Source organism: Lynx rufus, unplaced genomic scaffold (assembly GCF_022079265.1).
Source record: "Lynx rufus isolate CCGP_SWC_20201006 ecotype Redwood Valley unplaced genomic scaffold, mLynRuf1.p SCAF_16, whole genome shotgun sequence".
NCBI classification, from domain to species: domain Eukaryota; kingdom Metazoa; phylum Chordata; class Mammalia; order Carnivora; family Felidae; genus Lynx; species Lynx rufus.
In genome coordinates this window covers 55,950,587-55,965,198 of record NW_025814830.1, presented here as the reverse complement: position 1 = coordinate 55,965,198, position 14,612 = coordinate 55,950,587, and the positions used below count along the sequence as shown (strand labels likewise).

Sequence of the window (14,612 nt, the reverse complement as noted above, 5' to 3'; positions counted from 1 at the left end):
GCTCCCCCTCCCTGCACTTAAAACCCATGGAGCCTCTGTGACCTCGCCCTGCCATCCTCTGGGCGTGTGGGGAAGTCCCTCCCCCAAAGGCTTTCCCACACCCGCCAGGTCTCACCGTCAGCCCCGGTTCAGCTCCCTCCATCCCGTCAGCAGTAAAGGGGGACCTATGGGACAGGTGCATGGACACGGCCCCCTCAGCCAGTCCAACGGTCCCACGCTGCCCTGGGGCTATTTGCTGCTATCCCCGGGGCCGGCTCATTGCCAGGCACACAGTAAGTGCTCAATAAATACCTGTGTGGGTCCCAGCTACCCTGCAGACACCACGGCTGCCTAACTGCAGCCCATCAAAGCCTGAGCTGCGGGAACTGGACAGGATCCCCTGACCTCCTAGCCGGCGGGCAGTGGCCCGAGTCAACATTTACTCAACACCTACTGTGTGCCCGGCACCGTGCTAGGTACTCAACAGGCAAGAGAAAGGCATCCGCAGTTTATTTCAAGGAATCCACCATCCGATGGGAGAGGCAGCCGGCAAGCGGGGAGTCCCGGGGGGTCAGGAGTAGACGCTGGGGCTTACGTCACTGTGGTGTCTACAGTACATTAAAACGTTTACAACTCAACAATAAAAAGACAACCCGAAGCGAGCAAGGGCCCGAACAGACGTGTCTCCAAAGACATCCCAGCGGCCAGTGAGCACGTGAAAAGATGTCCAACGTCACTAATCCTTAAGGAAATGCAGGTCCAGACCGCAGGGAGACGTCCCTTCACACCTGCTAGGAGGCTGCGATCACGGGGTGACAGTGACACGTGCGACAGAGATGTGGCGTGGCCGGAACCCGCAACACGGCTGGCGGGAACGCAGAATGGGGCAGCAGCTGCTTGTGAGGTTCATCACGGGGCCACCGTAGGACCCAGAGGACCCGGCAACCCCACCCCCGGGCACAGAAAGCGGTGTCCACACGAAAGCTTACACGAGAGTGTTGGCGGCCGCACCGTTCACAACGGCCCAAATGTCCACCGACCGATGAACAGACAAGCAAATGTGGCCACGCCAGGGAACATCACTGGGTCTTGGAAAGGAACGGAACCTGGCGCGGGCTCTGGCGTGGGCCCCTGGCCGCGCCCGGAAACACCGTGCTGAGGGACAGGCCAGCCACAGGGGCCCCTTGGTGACGCCGTCCACCCCAAGGGTCCAGACCCAGCAAATTCAGGGACAGAGAGCAGACCGGCGGTTGTGGAGGGCGGGATGGCTTAACGCACCAGGGGTTTCTTTCTTGGGTGACAAAAACGTTCTAGAACAGGTGGTGCGGAGCTGCGCAGCCCCGTGAACGCACCACAACCCACCAAACTATACGCTTCAAAAGGTAAATTTTACGCAAAACCATGTCACGACGGCATCATTCATCCGCTCTCGGGGTGCAGGCTTGATACGGAACAACCTCGGGGGCATAATGACAAGCGGGGAAAAGGTGACGACAGAGCAGGGCCACGATCCACCGCTGGGGACTTCCACAGGTGTAAACAACCACGTGACGTGACGGCAGCTCGCTCACGGAGCATCTGCGTGCAGCAGGCAGGCGCGCACAAACCTTCACCTGGTCTCCCATCCAGCCTCCGGGAGCCCCCAAGGCGGGGCTCGTGACCAAGGACCTGACGGCTGGGGTCAGTCCCACCTCGTGTGATTCCGTTGCTTCTGGAATCCAAACCTTCCAAGTGACTCGGGAAAGTCACTCCATCCCCCAGCTTTCATTTCCTTGTCTGTGAAATGGCCTCGTGGGGTGGTGGGGCCATAAGGTGACCTACTGGATGCAAGGGGTAAACACAGGGCTGGGACAACAGTCCACGTCCTGTCTCTGTTCCTGCTGTCCTCCGCACCCCCACCCCTCAGGGCCACCTGCCTCTCGGCCCGTCTACATCCTCCACACCGTCCTCCTTCTCAGGCCCGATTCTGATCCTGGCGCTTCTCGCCTCCAGTGCCACTCTCTCCTGACTTTGTGCCACTTCCCAGCGGACGGTGCCCCCATTCAGATCAGATGCACAACCCCCTGCTCCCTCCACCCTCACCCAGCACGCAGCCTCTCACACCACACACCTTCCACACCAATTCCTGCCCCCAGACACCAACCCGGGCACTGCGCACCTGCCCAGCCACTGCCCCCACCCAGACCCAGGGCATCATCTCCCCTCCCCTGGACACGAGCACCCTCTGGGGGTCCCCAGCTTCCACTCTGGTCCCCATTTCCTTCCCCACCCAGCAGCCAGACTCATTACCCAAAGACACCGGCACAAACGGCAAGGGCCCAGCAGTTGTATCACAGAGAGACCAAGGCTCACGTTCACGTAAGAACCTCTCCGTGAGAGTCTGCAGGCGCTGTGTCCATCATAGCCCCGAACGGGAAACGCCCCGGATGCCCCTGAACCGTGATGGGTACGGAAGCCATGGTCCAAGCACACGCTCACCCCGGACACCGGTCAGCAGTGAAGAGGAACGAAGTCTGGCCGCACACAGCGAGCTGGATGGGTCTCCCGAGAACCGCAGTGAGTGAAAAAAGCCAGTCCCCGTAGGTTGCATACCCCACGATGCCATGTATAGAACATTCCGGAAATGAGAAAATGACAAGATGGGGAGCAGAGGAGTGGGTGCCAGGGATGAGAGGGGGGAGGGTGCGGCTCTGAAAGGGTGGCAGGCCGGGGGGTGGAGGGGTCCCGGCTGCTGAAACCCAGTGTCCATGTTGATATCCCGGCCTCAACGCTGCGTGGTCCTTCCGTCAGGTGTTACTTTGGGGAGACAGGGTGGAGGGCACAACCGTGGGAGTCTAGGGGCATCTTGAAATTAAAACTTAATTATTCAAAAGCACGAACACCACGGGGTGCTGCTGACCTGCCTAAACCCTTCAGCGCCCTTCCTGCCCTTCCTGCCGTGGCCTGGAATATGTGCTCACACCCTCCCTCCTCTCACCCTCTTCCTCCAGTTCAGAACCACACCTGTTCCAGCCTCAGGGCCCTTGCCCTGCTGTTCTCCCTTCACACACCGCCCCCCCCCGCCCCCCGCCCCCACTGCTTTTGGAGGGACTGTCATCCATGCATCAGCCAACCAGAATTGCTGCAGCTTTCCCTGCTACAAGGCCACAGGGAGGAACCCGCAAGAGCCAGTCTCTGCCCCCTCAGAGACTCCAGTGCATGGGGAGGGGGACAGGACAGCCACAGAGGCCAGTAATTACAGTGCCCGGGAGCACGCACGCACAGAGGCCCAGAGGCACTCTGGGGGTCTGAGGAGGGGCGCCCCGCACCATCCTCCCCAAAGTGCGTTTCAACCACAGCTCCCCAGATCCACCCACAGGGAGCCAGGCCTTTGAACTCACCAGCGAGCAACCAGCTGGCCGGGGGCGGGGCCCCAGAAAGGTCACGCACGGTCCCCAGGTGGACAGTGGGGCGCCAGCTCGCGGCCCCTCGAGGACCAAGAAAGCCTGCACTGGCTTATCATACAGGCCTCCCAGGGAGGCCCCCACCTGGTGCTCCTGGGAACACCCCACTGAAAATCCCTCCTGGGCTCCTTACGGTGAGACCTCCCCTCAGCCACCTTCAGAGGCTCCTTTCCTGCCCTTGTTTGTCCCCAACCCACAGAGGCGGACGGGGAGCGGTGGGTGATTCTCAGGTCTGGTCCTCAGGACCCTTGCCCTGGATGGCCCCAGATGTGTGCCCTGGGCTAGATTCCCTCCTGGGGAGTCTATCCAAGGGCCCTGGGTGGGAGGTTTGAAGCGGACCACAAGATGTTGAGACCGTGTCAGCACCCCAACTTCCTACAACTCGCTGGGCCTCAGTTTCCCCTGCAGAATGGAGGAGTCATGCCTTCCTCCCAGAGGGACCGAGTGAAAGAAGGCACAGGTGGCTCCCAGCTCATGGCCAGACTGCTGACACCAGGCCTGTGGACCTGGTGGGGAGGGCGCGGGATGAAGTTCTAAGGATCACGTGCTGCCTGGTGGGGCAGACGGCCGAGTCCCGGCAGGACAAACTCAGGACTCTGAGGCCTTGGAGAGAGAAGGGGTGTGTTCAGGGGAGGGGAGGTGGGGAGGCCAGCTCTGCCCCCTCCAGCCTTTTCTCTGTACCCACAGGTCAGAGCCTGCTGGCTCCGGCCTTCCTCCTGTGTCCCACCTGCCGTGTGCGGTGGTGGTCACGTCCATGTGTCTGGGCACCTGTGGAGAATGGGAGGGTTCCTATCCTGGGGTCCACAGAGAAGTCTCAGGGAGTCCATGAACCCCCACAAGTACCGACAAAATGCCACATGTGTGCAGGGCCCTGCGTGTGTCCTGGGAGAGGACCCTCGGCCTCGCCATGCTCTCGGAGGAACCCGGGAGAACCCACAAGTTTATGAAATGCTGAGCAAAGGGTCACCAAAGGCCGGGGTTCAGGAGACCGGGCCATCCTTCCCTACCTCTGCATGACTGTGAGACTGCGGGCGCCTCCCTGGGCCTCAGCGTCCTCAACTGGAGAGCCAGGGGGTGGCCGAGATGACTGTCCCGTCAGGAGGCGCCCTCAGCGGGTGCTGCAGACTGCTCTAGTGTGCCCCCTCCCCTCACCGGCCCTGTGACCTCGCCAAGCCCGGCCATCCTAGGAGCATCCCTTCTCCTGTCTTACGTGGGAGCGCACGCCCTGCTTCACGGCGCTACTTTAAAAACTAGAAGGAGCAACGTTGGGGCGCCTGGGTGGCTCAGTCGGCTAAGCATCCGACTCTTGGTTTCGGCTCAGGTTCGCAGGATCAAGGCCCACGTTGGGTTCTGCGTGGACAGGGCGGAGCTTGCTTGGGATTCCCTCTCTCCCTCCCTCTCTGCCTCCCCATGCTCTCTCAGGCTCTCTTTCTCAGAATAAATAAGCTTAAAAAGATAAAATAAACAAAAGGAGCAAGGACTCTGGGAAGGCACATAGGCCAGTACCCGGAACAGAGCGGACGTTCAAAAACTGAGAGTGTCCTTCTTGCAGAGGAATCTCCACGGCTCTGGGGTTCGACGTGAGCATGCTTGTGCTTCGGAGCACTTTCAAACTGAAGTCCGTGAGACCCTGTAGCGGGTTGGCCAGTGTCCCCCAGACAGACACGTCCACACCCTAACCTCAGTGCCTGTGAATGTGTGCTCACACGGGTAAAGGGTCCCTGTAGGTGCAATGAAGTTAAGGATCTCGAGAGACCGTCCTGGATTTGGGCTGGACCCTAAATCCAGGGACTGGCGTGGCCGTAAGGAAGGAGGAGGAGAGGGCAGAGACAGGAGGGGCTGCGTGGCGACAGGCCGGCACACGGCAGCTCTCCTCCTTGCTGTAACATGGGCACAATGCTTAAAAATCTGCAAGTCTATTTGTTTTTGTTTTTTTTTTTTAATGAAGTACAACATGTACTTCATGAGCCACTTGACCCGGAGTTTGAAGAACTGTCCAGAGCAGCGGCTCTCGGCCCTGACGGCTCCCATCACGTTCCTGGGCCAGGAGGCCACCCTCCCAGAGCCAGGCTGCTGTGGTGCCAGGCAGAACCCCAGCAAGGCTCTTCACGGCCACCCTCTCAGTGATGCCCTGGACGAGTGCCCCCACCCCCCCACCTCAGCTACACATTAGGATCTCCGGGACAGTTTTAAAAGAATCCCAATCCCAGACCCCCTCAGTCGGCATCTCTGGGTGGGGCCCAGGCATCAGCATTTTCCCAAGCAGCCAGATTCCGTGTGCAGCAGAGATTAGGAGCCAGATTAGGAGCTCCCGCATGCGAACCACCTGGGCGTCTTGCACACATGCAGCTTCTGGCCCTGGAGACCCCCGTGCAGGGGTGGGGAAGAGGGACCAAGATTCCAGGGGTGGGAGAGAGGGGCCAAGATTCTGCATTTCTAAGGGGATGATCTCAAGGGGACCATCCCAGGGATTCTGCTGTGCACCTGGGGTCAAGAAGCACCAGCCTTGGGGCGCCTGGGGGGCTCAGTGGGTTGAGCGTCCGACTTCAGCTCAGGTCACGATCTCACGGCTCATGAGTTTGAGCCCCGCGTTGGGCTCTGTGCTGACAGCTCAGAGCCTGGAGCCTGTTTTGGATTCTGTGTCTCACCTTCCTCTCTGCCCCTCCCCCACTTAGGATCCTGTGTCTCCCTCTTTCTCTCTGTCCCTCCCCCACTCACACTCTCTCTCTCAAAAATAAATGGACATTAAATAAAGAAGCACCAGCCTCCAGCCGTGCTTCTAAAGGTGCAGTCCCCAGACCAGCAGCAGCAGCACCCAATGAAACTTGTTAGAAATGGACATTATCAGACAGCATCTCCGGCCAGAAATGCAGGGGTGAGGCAACAATCTGCTTTCTGCACCTTCTGGGTGATTCTGACGCAGAGTCAAGTTTGCAAAGCACTGGCCTCGAGTAGCAACAGTGGGGGACCAGCAGCCCGCCCAGCCAGCAGCGCAGATGACCCTGGGTGTTTCCAGAGGCCTCCAGGAGCACCAGGGAGCTCCCCTGGGTCACCCCCGGGAAGGTGGGAGCCGGCACGTGTTGACAAGGAGTGTCATGATTCCATCACAGAGAACATGCCTCCTGCAGGGTCAACAGACTTGGGGCAAAAATCCCCTTCCCACCATCGGAGCTCAGCGGACCCCTCCCCTGGGATGCCTCTGCTGCTCAAGGACACAGACGTCCCCCTTCGCTTCTCAGAACCCTCACCTGCAGTGTTTCCATCAGTCCCCAAACTCTGGAATGAGAAACCCCTGATTATTGTACACATTTTTGTCTCACATCCAGACTTTTTGATACAAGTCACATCCCCCTGTTTCTTGTACATTCCTGCAAGCTATGTTCGGCACACTGGCTGCTACTGACTGAATGTCTGTGTCCCCTAAATTCAGAGGTCATAAATGAGATGGTGTTAGAAGGTGGGACCTTCAGGGGTGGTGAGGTTATGGGGGTGGGGCCCTCATGAATGGGATCAGTGTCCTGATAAAGGAGCCCCCAATCGGCCAACATCTTGATCTCAAACTTCCCAGCCTCCAGAGCTGGGAGAAACACACACTGTCATTTAGAAGCACCGCCCACCCCCCCACCCCCCGACCTGTGGTAATTTGCAACAGCTCGAACAGACGAAGACACAGTCAGACTCAGCAACTATTTCCAGGTTGATTCACTGAAGGTCGACCTGAACTGTTCTGTCTTTGCACCTCGAACGTAGTAGGGGCTCAGTAAATGCTTCTCAACAACCCAACAAATCGAGCCAAGGCAACCGTAGCGGTAAAGAGAGTTACGACACGGCTAGATAAAGGGCTGCTTGTTTTTCTGCATCTTTTCCAGCACTTTGGGACGCTGCTCACTACACAGTGCTCCAGCCGTGTCCTCTAGCCATGGCTGCATCGCAGCCTCACATCATGAGAACACCCTTGGGACGGATTCACTTCATTCTATGCCATCCGCCTCACTCATGGGAAACACTGGCAGGGCCTCTTACCAGCAATGACAGCACCAAGAGCAAAACAAACCCCATCAGGGACTTGTAACAGTGATGCCTTCAGAGAATTTTCAGTGAGGCTGACCTTTCAGTGAGGCAGGAGGGTCTCAGGGAACATTTTCCCTTTAACTATCAATGCCCGGGTGTAAGTTCTTGTAATGAGATGGACGTGTGGCAGGATGGTGAGTGAAATTACCCTGTATACGGCCTTGGCACACTTCATTCACTCCACAAACAGCATGCTGGCACCACTGTAGTCACTGGACACACAGTGGTGACCAGCATGGACCCACCCCTCCCTGCGTGAAGCTCACACTCTAACAGAACCTTCTGTGGCGGTGGACACATTCCACGTGGTCCATGACAGCCGCCAGATCCGTGTTGTTATCAAACACTTGGAATGTGGCTGCTGAGATTGAGGCACTGAATATCTAACTTTCATTTCATCATAATTAATTGAAATAGCCATATGTGGCCAGCAGCCACTGTGCTGGGCAGGGTTGTTCTAGATGAGTACTCCAGTGGTGCTGATTTAAGGAGGAAGGTGGCCCAGCAGTCTTTCGCGGGTTGGTACAGACAAGACCATTCCTCTGCCTGCCTCTGGTGCACCTATAACCATGCACAGTCCGTGAGAACTGAGACACACACAACCTGAGGTAGAGATGAACCTCAGACTCAGAGCACCTTGTACAAGTCTTACCAAAGACCTCACCTGGACCCACCCCGCTAGCCAGGAGATGCTCTCTCAGGTCACCAGCAGACACCTGGAGGCACCCAACTTTTTTGGAAAACAGGACAGTATTGAGATGCAAACAGCCAATGCCCCGGTGGTGGCATTCCTTGGAGTGTGGCCGCCAGACACCAAGAGGGTGGGAACGGGCAAACTTCTCCTGGCCAAATGTGCTGGACGGGTCAGGGCCAGGCAGTCACTGGCCGGGAGGCTCAGTTGGGCACCGTGGTTGTTAGAGGTGGTGTGGGGGAGGAAGGAGAGCAAAGCCATGGCGGCATGTGTGTGGCGCTCTCCAAGGTGCTGAAGAGACCGGCCGCTCCCCTATCCTATGCAAAGACTCGGTGGACCCAGAAAAACCCCTGGTCTGATGCCTAGAGCCTGTTTGAAGCACAGCCAGGACCCCAGGCGGCCCTTGCCTTCACCCACCACGTGCCTCACACAAGCCAGGAGACTACAAATTGGCGAAGTGGCTGGTCTAAGAGAGGGTGACCACTGTGGAAATTCCAAACACACATCGCCCCCTGTGGATCCCACGAATCCACTTATCCTGTGATATGTGGTCATCAAAGGACACTGTGAGTGTTACATCCACAGCCATCAGCCCATAATCGATAGCCAGCTGTCCTTACGGTTGTGCAGGCCCGGGGGGAAACCGGGGAGGGAAAAGAGCCCCGAAGAGACGCAGCAGAGGCTCCTGGCCCTGCCCGACAGCTGTGTTAACTGTTTCCATCAGCCAGGGCTGTTCACTAACTACCCGGTGGGGCAGCTACTTCCAGAGGGTGCTGACCCTGGCCTCCTTGCCAGCTTGGGTAGAGCTCCTGATATAAAGCGCCCAACTCTGGCTCCAGGGCTATGTTGGGTGAGGGGTGCTCAGTAACACTTCTTCCTCAGCTATTATTGGCAACAAAGAACTAGTTATTTGCTTTTTCTTCCTGCTTTCACCTCCTGGAGCCTTTTCCCTTGCCAAAGTGGCTGAACCAGAATCTCTGAGGAGATGCTTTTATCTCCAATAGCTGAGTGCTTCTTTTGTTTCTGAAACGAACTCCCATTGGCCTATGTCTGGTGTCCCCGACCTGCTTCCTCCCTAACCTGGGACCTGGCACTGGGATTTTCTTTTTTAAAAAGGTTGCCTTCACATAGTCACGGCCTAGCATCAAAAATATGCCCAATGGTCATTTATTTTGATTGGATATGGGCTTCTTCCCCCTTAAAAGGGGGCATGAACTGCACAAACGTGTGTTTAAAGTGGAAACTAAGCCTCCCGCTCCGTCTGTAACCTGAGCCTCGTCGTGTAAGGCTGGCACTCTCCCCGCACAGGCACAGGGGCTCCCGGAGCTGGAGTCGGGAGGGGTTTGGAGGGCACACGTGGCTGTGTTTTGGGGGACGGGGTGGAAACATCTCCGGGTGACAGGTGTATTGTGCGTGTGTGTGCGCACAGGCGCAGAGGGCCTGGGATTTTGACTGTGGGCGTGTGTGATTTGTGTGGGCCGAGGGATCTGGGCCAGTGAACGGAATCTGCATTTGAGGGGGGAGGCCTGGTACGTGAGATGACTCACATCTTTCGGGCTGTGGGAGGGTTTATTTGTGGGGGTAGCTTTGGTCCGAGGGGTCCTGTGTACATGGCACCAGGAGGAAATGTTTACCTGTGTGGCCAAGCGCAGGGGTGTAGAGAAGTGGAGAAGGGGCGGTGCGTGCAGGCGGGGCAGCGGGGGGAACACCCGGGTGGGCGCCTGTGCCTTTGCCTACAGCTCCTGGCTGCCGCGCCCAGAGGAGAAGCAGGGTGCGGAGGAAGAGGAAGGAACGAGGAGGTAGTTTTGCACAAGGGAGTTTAGAGAACGTGTTCCCCACAAAACCACAGGCTCTGGAATCGCTGTCCTGAGTGCGAATCCTGATGCCGCCCTGCACCCACCAGCCAAATCAGCTCATCTCTCCACGCCTCTGCTTCCCAGTGTGGGAAATGGGAAGGACAAGAAAATCAACCCTGCGTCAACCCAGGTACGGGAATGAAGCTCTATCATCCTGCAAACACTGGCCACACGGCTGGCACACGGTAAGTGTTTAGTGTCGCCACTTATCATCATTTTCGTTATTATCATGATCACACCTGGCTATCGGTCCCTGTAACGGTCACTGTAAGCGACGCTCGTTGCACGTGTGCTGTGTTAAAAGAATAGTGATAAGTAAAAGTCAATGCTCACTACATCCCTGGCACAGCCACACACGCCACCTCAATTAATCCCCACCTACTTCACAGACATTATTACCAGCCCTTCATACAGATGAAGAAACAGAGGCTCAGAGAAGTCAAGTAGCTTGTCTGGGCTCACAAAGCCCAAATGGCTGCAACTCTATACAGCATGTGCTCGTGCCGCCCCGTGCCCCCAGGGCCTCACCCTCTCCACAGGGTCACCCCACAGACCGCAGAAGTCACTCAGCCCACGTCCACAGAAAACGCCTGCCTTGCACTTGGGGGAGGATAAACCTGGAAGGGGAGGAGTTGGCAGAAGCGGCCCCAGTTGAAATGGAGTCCATACCAATTCCAGCCAAATGTAGAATATGTTTGCCATGAGTGCATCATTCATGAAAATCGCCGTTTCCCCAAGTCAGCACTGGAACCTGTGCTGAGGTTCAGGAGCTGTGCTGATACCTGCCCCATATTCCCACCCCTTGTGCAAAGGAAACGTCAGACTGGAGTCGGGACCGTGAACTCATCAAGCCTCCGCCTGCCCTCCCTGGAAGCATGAGCCGCCACGCCCACCGGCATCCAGACCCAGAGCTGCGACACCCCCACTTTGGTTCTGCTGGCCTGACGGACTGCTAGAGGGCACACATTCTCCACAGTCACTTCCTTCCTGATGAGAAGCACAGACCGTGTTGCAGAAAGGTGGCCCCAGATGTCTGGCCTGATTATCCCAGGCCAAAAGGGTCAATTCGATTTTCCATCATGCCATATCACCAACCAGAAGGGAGCAGTCGGCCCTGGCGTCCTGTGCCTGTAAGCCTGCCTCGGTTGGCCTACAGGTGGTGTAATGTGGGGACACATCAAGGTTCCAACCGTGACTCTGCTGCCACAGGCTGGGGGGCTCTGGCCTGTCCCATGGGCCCCTGGGTCTCTCTGGCGTCATCTGTAAAATGGACATGGTCCCCCCCTCTCCACCGTGGGAGACTCCAGCGGGGCAATGTGGAGGGAGGGAAGTACTTTAGGGAGCAGAATCCTGTGTCGCTGACTGGATAGGAGATAGAGATCCGAGAACACTGACCAATGGAAGGAAGCATTTCTCACATCAACATATTGAACCCTAAACTCATGGCCAGCCACAGCATCAGATCCTCTCCCCCTTCCCGCACCCCCCCCCCACCCGGTAAACACAATGGAATCATCACCTTTCCCTCTAAAGTGGAAGCTCTCTGAGGGCAACAATTTTTGTCTGCTTCACTCGCGGCTGGTTTCCCAGAGCCCAGAGCACCCGCTCATAGCAAGTGCTCAGTAGATATCTGTTGAACGGAGAACGGATTTCTGTGGGCCACCCAAGATGTCTGGGGAAGCTGGGCAGCCTAGAGAGCTGGACCTCACTCTTAGATATTCCAGGGAGTTCCACAGAGACAGGGGCTTGGCTCCTCTCCTCCCCAGGCTCCCATGTGAGGCCTAGAAACCGCTTTCCCGGCTCAGGCACAGCTGGGAACACCTCTGGAGGGACTGATCCGCAGAGCAGCATGGGCAGAGCCCCCAGGGTGACAACTACCCTTGGGCTCCCAAAGAGCCCAGCTGGGAGTGCCAGGCTGCTGAGCCGCCCACCTCAGCCACCCACATCTGCTGCCCAAGCCTCGCCGTGTGCACGCGCGCGCGCACACACACGCGCGCGCGCACACACACGGCCTAGAACCCGGAGAGGGCTGTCTGCTCGGTCCAGCCCCTGCACTCCAGGGTCCAGAAGGCTCTCCAACCTGCTCCGTGAAAACAACAACAGCAAAGAGGCCGCCTGGGACGGGGCTGGGCACGGCTTTGACAGGCAGGAGCATTATATAATTAACTGCCCCCCACGCCTCCTCCCCTTTGAGTAATGATGAACCCTGCCTCTCAGTTGCATAAGCCAAAATAATAATTACTCTCCAGCCCTCCATCACTCCTGGATGTGGCCAGGGAGCAGGTGTCTAGTGCCTGCTTCCTAAGATGTGGAGGCAGCAAGCAGGCAGGGAGAAGACCACACGTCCGTTCATGATTTCCATGCCCAGCAGAAGCACACAAGTCACTGCTGCGCCCCACGCCTTTCCCAGGCATCCATGCCTGGAAAATTAGCAAGCCGCCAAGAGGGAGGCACAGAGCCACTTCTGAGGATAAGCTCCCAGGTGGGGGAAGGGGGCATCTGGAGAGCAGGCTTGTTCGGGGTCTGGCTTCCAGGAACAGAAAATGCTCCATGCCTGTCGGATGCAAGGAGGAGTGGACACCGGGGTGTCCGGGACAGGGGCACAGCTGCAAAGGAGCCCCGGCCGAGGCTCCCTGCACGGAAACCATCTTACAGCCAGGACAGGCAGGCGGGCTCAGCCCTGAATGTGGTGGCATGTTAGAACGAAGGCACAGAGCATTCCCTAAACTAACGGCGAAAATGATTCAGCCACTGGAAGGCGAGATTCCTGGGCCTCCTCCTCCCTCCCTCCAGCAGCCTCTCTGGCTGCGCTAGCCCGCGTCCAACCACCTAGAAGTTTATTGCCGTGTTGTGTTGCTTTGGGTTTGTGCTCCTCTCCCAATCGCTCCCTTTCCATTGGCTTGGGTTCATGAGGACTCAGGGAGGCCTCTCGGCACCGCAGGAAAACAAGAGGCAGAGCTGGGGCCCGACTCCCGGAGGCCAGCACTGAGGGAGCTCTGCCAGCAAGGGGGAGGGGCCCTCTCCCAGCTCCCCTCTGCCCTTGGTGGGTCCCAGAGGAGGCCGTGAGCCCAGGGCCCAGGGCGAGTCTGGCCTTTCCAGCAGGTCTCTGGCCTGCGCTTGGATGATGCACTGACCCTCCACTCAGCTCCACGGCTCCGGGGCTGGCTCTGCTCCTGGAAAGCCCCCAATACCCTTCCCCTGGCACAGGGGCGCTGTCCCCCCACCAGGCCATGGGGCAACCTGTAGCCAGGGCAACTGTGGCCTCCAGGAAGCCCCAGGAAATGCCCGGGGTGCTCACGGCCACCCCGCTGGAGGGAGAAGCTCAACTTCCCCAGAGGTAAACAGAAGAGGCAAGAGAAGAAGGTCCCTCCTCCTCCTCCCCTCAGCCCCTGGCCCGGCCCCCCCCCACCCCCCTCCCCCCGGGCAGCACCTACCTCCATCTGAGTAGGTCTCCGTGCCATAGCCGTCCTGCAGGCCGTTGCTCCAGGTCCCTTCGTACTTGGCCCCGTTGCCCGTGCACTCCCGCACCCCGTAGCGCCCCTTAAATCCGTGCGTCCACTCGCCCTTGTACACCCACTTCCCCTTGCTCTCCAGGCCGATGCCGTGGCGCTTGCCCTGCGCCCAAGTGCCCTGGTACGTGTTGCCGCTGGGCCAGGTGTAGACGCCCAGCACCTCGAAGCCGTGGCTCCACGAGCCGGTGTATTCGCCTTGGCCCTTGGGGCCGGTGCAGACGCCATGGCCGTGCGCCTTGCCGTCCTCCCAGCCTCCACAGTAGGACCCTCCATCGTCAAAATTAAACCTACCCCCACTGGACATGCATGTAACTCGGTTTGCAAATCCCGCAAACGGTGAAAAAAAAAAAAAAAAACCAAGGCGATCAACAAACCGGATTCTTGGTTGGCTGGCTGGCTGGTTTTGTTTTGCTTTTTTTTTTTTTTTTTTTTTTAAGGAAGAATAGAGAAAGCGAAAAAACACAGCGAGCAGATCCCGGGCGGCGGGAGGCCGCGGCGCCGGCTTCGGCGGAATTTAAGTCAATTGGGGGCGATTATTCCTTTTCGAGCTGCGCCGCGGAGCCTGACCAGCGTCTCGCGCTCCCGCTGGAGACAGGACCGGAGGGGAGGAGGGAGGGGGAGGGGAGGGGAGGGGGAGGGAGGGGGCAGGAGCAGGAGCGTCTGGTGCAAACGGCTCCACCTCAGCGGCAAGTGCCCCTCGGAGGCGAGCCCGCCGGGCTGGCCGCGCAGGCCGGGGCGGAGACGGCGGGCGGCTCAGGCCCGGGGCGCAGCCCCCCACCTGCGGCTGCCGCGCTGCGGGCGCCCGAGGGCGGCGGCGGGGCCCGCGGGCGGCGGCGGCACGGGCGGCGGCGCGGGCGGCTGCACCATATTGGGGGCCGCGGGCCGGGCCGGGCGGCGGCGGCGGCGGCGGCGGCGGCGGCGGCGACGGCGGCAGCAGCAGCAATGCGGCGGGGCGGGCTGGCGGGCGGGCGGGCGGCGGCGGCGGCGGCGTGCGCTCCGGGCCCGGCTCGCGCGCTCGGGCCGGCGCGGCGCGCGCGCCCGCACCACACCCGCGCCCCCG

General features: G+C 58.9%; 1 protein-coding gene across 1 annotated transcript in view; it reads right to left on the bottom strand.

The window, feature by feature from the left end:
• The window catches only part of JPH3 (junctophilin 3), a 75,791-nt gene extending 61,935 nt beyond the window's left edge, over positions 1 to 13,856 (bottom strand). The window contains exon 1 of the mRNA XM_047078889.1: positions 13,475 to 13,856. Coding sequence (XP_046934845.1) covers positions 13,475 to 13,856 — 382 coding nt within the window. The remainder of the gene's footprint in view (positions 1 to 13,474) is intronic.
• Between the last annotated feature and the right edge of the window lie 756 nt (positions 13,857 to 14,612).